General features: G+C 43.8%; 1 protein-coding gene across 1 annotated transcript; it reads right to left on the minus strand.

Moving 5' to 3' along the window:
- Positions 1-2,969: 2,969 nt before the first annotated feature.
- LOC121863707 (serine/threonine-protein phosphatase 6 regulatory ankyrin repeat subunit A-like) lies at positions 2,970-4,488 on the minus strand. The gene is made up of 3 exons (XM_042362446.1): positions 4,456-4,488; positions 3,585-3,891; positions 2,970-3,406 (listed from the first exon to the last, which is right to left on the minus strand). Exons 1-3 carry the CDS (start codon positions 4,486-4,488, stop codon positions 2,970-2,972), a joined length of 777 nt encoding a protein of 258 aa, XP_042218380.1.
- Between the last annotated feature and the right edge of the window lie 2,160 nt (positions 4,489-6,648).

A 6,648-nucleotide genomic window follows, 5' to 3' on the forward strand; every position in this document is an offset into this window, starting at 1 on the left:
TCTGCTTCCAGCCCCTGGGCCATATGCTGCACGACATTTTAAAACTAAAAAACCATCCTCATATCTGCCTCCTGACTTGACCTAGATAAAACCTGACCTCTTATCTGGCCTCCTGACCTGACCTAGATAAAACCTGACCTCTTATCTGACCTCCTGACCTGACCTCTCATCCCTCACCACCCCTACTACCTCCCCTGATAAAACCTGACCTCTCATCTACCTCCTGACCTGACCTAGATAAAACCTAAGCTCTCATCTGTCCTCCTGACCTGACCGATAAAACCTGACTCTCATCTACCTCCTGACCTGACCTAGATAAAACCAAGTCTCATCTGTCCTCCTGACCTGACCTAGATAAAACCTGACCTCATTTTCCTCCTCACCTGGTTAAGTATAATAATAAAAAATGTTAAATTTAAGTAAAAATAATAGTAAGACACAACACCGTTTAGTGAGTCTCGCTGGCCTACACAAGTCAACCTTACACCCTGGTGGAGGAGGAGGTAACTAACCCTGTTAACTCTTGGGATGTGTTATGTGTTCATACCACTCGTGTTATTAAACGTATCTAATATGTGGTGCTGGGAATAAGACATGTAGTGGTAAGAATAAGACACAGTAGTGGTAAGAATAAGACATGTAGTGGTAAGAATAAGACATGTAGTGGTAAGAATAAGACATGTAGTGGTAAGAATAAGACATGTAGTGGTAAGAATAAGACATGTAGTGGTAAGAATAAGACATGTAGTGGTAAGAATAAGACATGTAGTGGTAAGAATAAGACATGTAGTGGTAAGAATAAGACATGTGTTACTGGCACTACCCAACACCACCAACTTACTCGAGTGATGAGAACTCGTACTCTGATAGTGACGTCATGAGTGCGCCAGGCCAGCTGCAGGAGAGAGAGTCCTCTGGAACAGGTGGTAAGAGGCGCCCCAGCAGCCACCAGCAGACTCACTATCTTGGGTCTGTTGCAGGTGATGGCGAGGACAAGGACGCTAGTGTAGAAGTCGCCGACGGGTTCAAGAGGCGACCCAGAGCGTAGGAGGAGAGAGGCGGTCATCACGTTGTCACCAGCGCTAATCACCGCCAACAACCTACCATACAGGTCAACTGCTGCCTCTCCTGATTGCTGGGGGGGGGGGTTAACACTGTCAGCAGGTGGCTGGGAGGTTAACACTGTCAGCAGGTAGTGGCTGGGAGGTTAACACTGTCAGCAGGTAGTGGCTAGGAGGGAGGTTAACACTGTCAGCAGGTAGTGGCTGGGAGGCTAATTGCCAGCAGGTAGTGGCTGGGAGGGTAACACTGTCAGCAGGTAGTGGCTGGGAGGTTAACACTGTCAGCAGGTAGTGGCTGGAGAGGTTAACACTGTCAGCGCGGGTAGTGGCTGGGAGGGTTAACACTGTCAGCAGGTAGTGGCTGGGAGGAGCACTGTCGGCAGGTGTGGCTGGGAGGGTTAACACTGTCAGCAGGTAGTGGCTGGAGGCTACTGTCAGCAGGTAGTGGCTGGGAGGGTTAACACTGTCAGCAGTAGTGTGGGGACAGCAGGTGTGGCTGGAGGGTAACGTCAGCAGAGGCTGGAGGTTAACACTGTCAGCGGGTAGTGGCTGGGAGGGTTAACACTGTCACGGGTAGTGGCTAACTGCACCTAACCCTTTGTGAATTAATTAATATACAACAATAAACTCAAGTATTACACGATAGCACTCAAACTATAAGAATAAGAAATATATCTAATGTTTATATAATTATTTTAATATATATATTTTTTTATTTTAACTAAACTTCGACTTGATTAATTTCCTCATTTTATATTATCATTTGTTAATGAATGTTTTGAATGTGATTTATTATAGGTTAGCCTAGTGTCGTGACACAGGTAAGACCACAAGAGAGTGTCAGGATAAAAGGTAAGAGGGGCAAGTGTTACCTACGATAATAATTAATATCTTCCCTTAGAACCATAAATCAACACCTGTATCTTCCCCAATTAACTTACCTGAGGAAGATGTTCATTCCTGATCATATTAGCCAGGTGGTACTCTCTTTGCCTCGCCAGGTCAGCGGGGGACTCCCCATCATAAGTGACCACATGAGGCAGTACTCCACACGAGATCAATGTTTTTTTGGCTATATCAGTGTGACCCAGTTTGGCCGCCCAGGGGGGTCAGACCTGAGGCATCTTGGTAGTGGAGGTCTCGGATCTCATGACAAGCTTCTAGTAACTGAGGTGCGTTGGCGGGGCTCAAGACCACGTCCTTTGTCTGTATCCAAGTGAGGGTCTTCCTTTCACGCTCATACTCCTGCCAGCTTCTGCTCTATAATAACAACAGTACCATTATGGTCATCAACAGTACCATTATAGTCATCACCAGTACCATTATAGTCATCACCAGTACCATTATAGTCATCACCAGTACCATTATAGTCATCACCAGTACCATTATAGTCATCACCAGTACCATTATAGTCATCACCAGTACCATTATAGTCAATAACAGTACCATTATGGTCATCAACAGTACCATTATAGTCATCACCAGTACCATTATAGTCACCAGCACCATTATAATCATCACCAGCACTATAGTCATCACCAGTATCATTTTCAAATTGTGCAATTATAGTCATCACCAGTACCATTATAATCATCACCAGCACCATTATAGTCATCACCAGTACCATTATAGTCATCAACAGTACCATTATGGTCATCAACAGTACCATTATGGTCATCACCAGTACCATTATGGTCATCACCAGTACCATTATAGTCATCAACAGTACCATTATGGTCATCAACAGTATCATTATAGTCATCAACAGTACCATTATAGTCATCACCAGTACCATTATAGTCATCACCAGTACCATTATGGTCATCACCAGCACCATTATAGTCATCACCAGTACCATTATAGTCATCACCAGTACCATTATAATCATCACCAGCACCATTATAGTCATCACCAGTACCACCCCTGACCTACCATGATGGTATGGGTAGGAGTGGGCGTGGCTCTCTCCCTCTTCTTGGGCATCTTCCGTATGAGCCAGGCGGTGTTGTGTCGCCCCCAGGCCTCAGCCACCTCCTCCGGGGAGAGACCATCGTCGTCCACGTCCGCCAGATCCAGACCGGCCTCCAGAAGGTGCTGTACGGCTCTCTCGTTCCCGCTGATGGCCGCCAGGTGCATCGCCGAGAAAGAAACATTATTGAGGGCGCTTCTGTTACACCCTGAGTCCAGCAATAACTGCATCACGTCGGTGGAGCAGCCCAGCACAGCGAAGTGGAGGGGAGTGCGTAGCGCCTTATCCCGAGCGTCCAGGATCGCTCCAGCCTTGATGAGACGCTGAGCGCACATCAGGCGGCCCCTCCTGGCGGCCAGGTGTAGCGGCGTCACACCTGCAACACCCACCACTTGAGGTCAGTCATCTCCCCACCACACACTTCATATAATGACCTCACTAGTAAATACATACATACATACATACATACATACATACATACATACATACAGTACATACATATATACATACATACATACATACATACATACATACATACATACATACATACTCACCGTGTATATCCTTAACGTTAATGTCAGGTGTCCAGGGCAACAAGGCCTCTAACACCTGGTGGTGGCCAAAGTGAGCAGCCATATGTAGAGGCGTGAAGGGGAAGGTGCCTCTATCGTTTACCTCAACACCTGCCTTGAGTAAGTGAGGCACGAGGTGAGCGTGTCCCTGGATGGCTGCCAGGGTGAGGACTGTAGCATCTGGGAGGGCTGAGTCGTCTGGAGGGAGTGTAGCGTTCACATCAGCTCCCGAGTCAATGGCGCTCACTACTTTCTTCTCGTCTCCCTCCTTCACCCCATCCACTAACGCCTGACGGAGAGAGTAACTACATCAGTACTCATTAAACATTCTCGAGTTAGTTATAACGATTCACCCAGTAAACTCCTCTTAGCCAATTACCTTTGTTGTGTTAGCAAAAATATGAAAACAAAGTAGTTGTGTCATCTGAAGGATTACCTGAAGATTAGGCACACTAGTTTATTGCACCTGATGATTAAACACTCTAACGCTTACCTGGGGTGGAGGGTTAGGTTAGGTTAGAATAGGTGAAGTTAGGTTAGGTTAGGTTAGGTTAGGTTAGAATAGGTGAAGTTAGGTTAGGGTGTTGAATCATCACGTGTAATAAGCTGGGGTGTCTAATCTTCACTTGATCCCATCTTAGTAACTGCACATCCTACTCCCACCTTCAGGAGGCTGATGTAAACAGACTATTAATGAGATCACTTGACCCTGACCGTCACCCAGCTTGTGTTACGAGATCATATCAAATAATAGTTATTATTTTTATTTACATCCCAAATTAATACTTATTAGGAAAATAATTGCCAGTCAGTCATAGGAAACAAGAGAGGCTACCAACATCAACAAACTTACCTGAGTAGCGACGGTGTATGGGGCAGTAAACATGATGATTGTTAACAAACTCTACGGACCCTTCAGAGATAGACAGAATACTAGGCACCCGTCTCACTGCCGTTCAGAACATGTTTGATATTTGTAGACTGTCTCCTCTAACCCATTAACTTCGGGAACGCCACTTTTAATATTGTTGTTGTCTGACGCTGGACGATTTGCCAGTACACGAGGGGTTAAGGAGACGTTGGAGGGACAATCAATACACAATGCTCAGAGCTGTTTTTCAGGTAATGTTAAAGAATTTATTACTGCCACTCAGAACACCACACGTACACAGGTACTTCAACCACTCAGAACACTATCACACCCCTTGCCGATAATCAGACCACAATAGCAACACAACACAGTACTGATCCCCACAAGCAGCACATCTAATACTGTAACATAGCAACGCAACACAACACAGCACAACACAAATCACTACCGCCACCTCAGCTCACTACACCGTCAACTACACCACAACACTTATACGGACATCCTTCAAACAGGTAGCGTCAGCTGAAGTGGCGTATATCGAATAAAAATGAAGTGAATCAGGCAACATCATCCACTTCGACCGGCTTTAAGCAGTTAGTAAAGTCAGTGGTCGCGTCTGAACATTTTCTGTGGTGAATGAAGATATATTGTTTTGTTCCAGAAATTTAGTTGAATTAATAAATAATTTAGTACTTTGAAGAGGTGTGTCCGTGTGAGCGACCTGTAGAGGAACCGCGAATCTAAAAAAAAAAATATATGAACGTTACTGGCACAGCTTTAGGGGGGTAAGTCCCTTTCCTGAGGTATTGTTTGTGGATATTGTCTCTGTAAAGTACTATAGACAGTCAAATAGATAAATAAATAAAGATACACAGATTAATACAGAGGAAAGATAAAGAGAAAGAGAGATACAGACATAAGAGAGAGACATATCTAATAAATTCGTCACACAAACAATAACAGAGAGTAAGTCTTTTCACCGCTGGGACTAATATATTTATTTACATACATATACACTGATGTGTGTTGGAAACTATCATGGTTATGCAAGAGTAATGAAAAGAATTGTATCGGGAGTTACAAAGAGAAAGAAGGGAGGGAGGGAGGGAGGAAGACCTTGACAGGGTGACACAAACTCTCTTCTCATGCATCTGGCATAACAATATCTCCGGGGAAGACTTTTTCTCCCCGGATATCACCCTCCCTCCCTCCCTACCCCTCCCCTAAGACTGTCTCTCTCCTACCTCTCTATCTGTCAACAATATTCCTCCTGCTTCACTACATCACAGTGGAGAATGAGTGTTATTATGGAGACTAAATCAAGACAATGTGCACCAACAGTACACACAACAACTAATAACATTTACCAACAACAACAAAACATTTGTTTATAAGTGTAAATAATAATTATAATTTTAATCTTAGCTAAAATTTGGTAGAAATACAGAATATTTAGCGCTATAATATTTATTCGGTAAAATTGTCATACAAGTTTACAATTGGATAAGCAGGTATATAAATTATACAGGTACAGTATACAGGTCAGCACGGATACACTGTACATCGGAGCTCTGATGGAGGCTCGACTATGTGTTGGCTCTCCAGACACAAAGCGAGATATGAGCCAGCACTGATGACGAACGGAATTTGACGATGACTCAATCGGATCGTCGTCATGAGTCAAAGCGTAAGACTCAGCTGAAGATTAACTACCTTAATGCTAACTTAACCTAACCTAAACCTGTAATGTTGACTGTATGCTGTAATGTTGACTGCTGTAATATTGACTCTATGCTGTAATGTTGACTCTATGCTGTAATGTTGACTGTATGCTGTAATGTTGACTCTATGCTGTAATGTTGACTCTATGCTGTAATGTTAATTGTAGGAGACTGCTAATGTAGAGTTACTTCCACTAGGGTATCATGTACTGTCAGTCTGTGTTGCTTTCTTGGGAATTTCTGGCCACCTCCTTTCAGCTATTTCAGCTGAGTCTGTGTTAAAGAGATTTTAAAGATAATAATAGGCACGGTACAGCAGCTGTCTGAATACAATATTATGGTACAGCAGCTGTCTGAATACAATATTATGGTACAGCAGCTGTCTGAATACAATATTATGGTACAGCAGCTGTCTGAATACAATATTATGGTGCAGCAGCTGTCTGAATACAAT

This window comes from Homarus americanus, unplaced genomic scaffold (assembly GCF_018991925.1).
Source record: "Homarus americanus isolate GMGI-L3 unplaced genomic scaffold, GMGI_Hamer_2.0 scaffold40248, whole genome shotgun sequence".
Classification (NCBI taxonomy): domain Eukaryota; kingdom Metazoa; phylum Arthropoda; class Malacostraca; order Decapoda; family Nephropidae; genus Homarus; species Homarus americanus.

Coding starts and splice junctions, on each gene's coding strand:
- LOC121863707 (XM_042362446.1), bottom strand. CDS start 4,488: ATGTTTACTGCCCCATACACCGTCGCTACTCAG. Junction 3,892..4,455: donor CATACACCGTCGCTACTCAG/GTAAGTTTGTTG, acceptor TCTCTCCGTCAG/GCGTTAGTGGATGGGGTGAA. Junction 3,407..3,584: donor TAACGTTAAGGATATACACG/GTGAGTATGTAT, acceptor TGGGTGTTGCAG/GTGTGACGCCGCTACACCTG.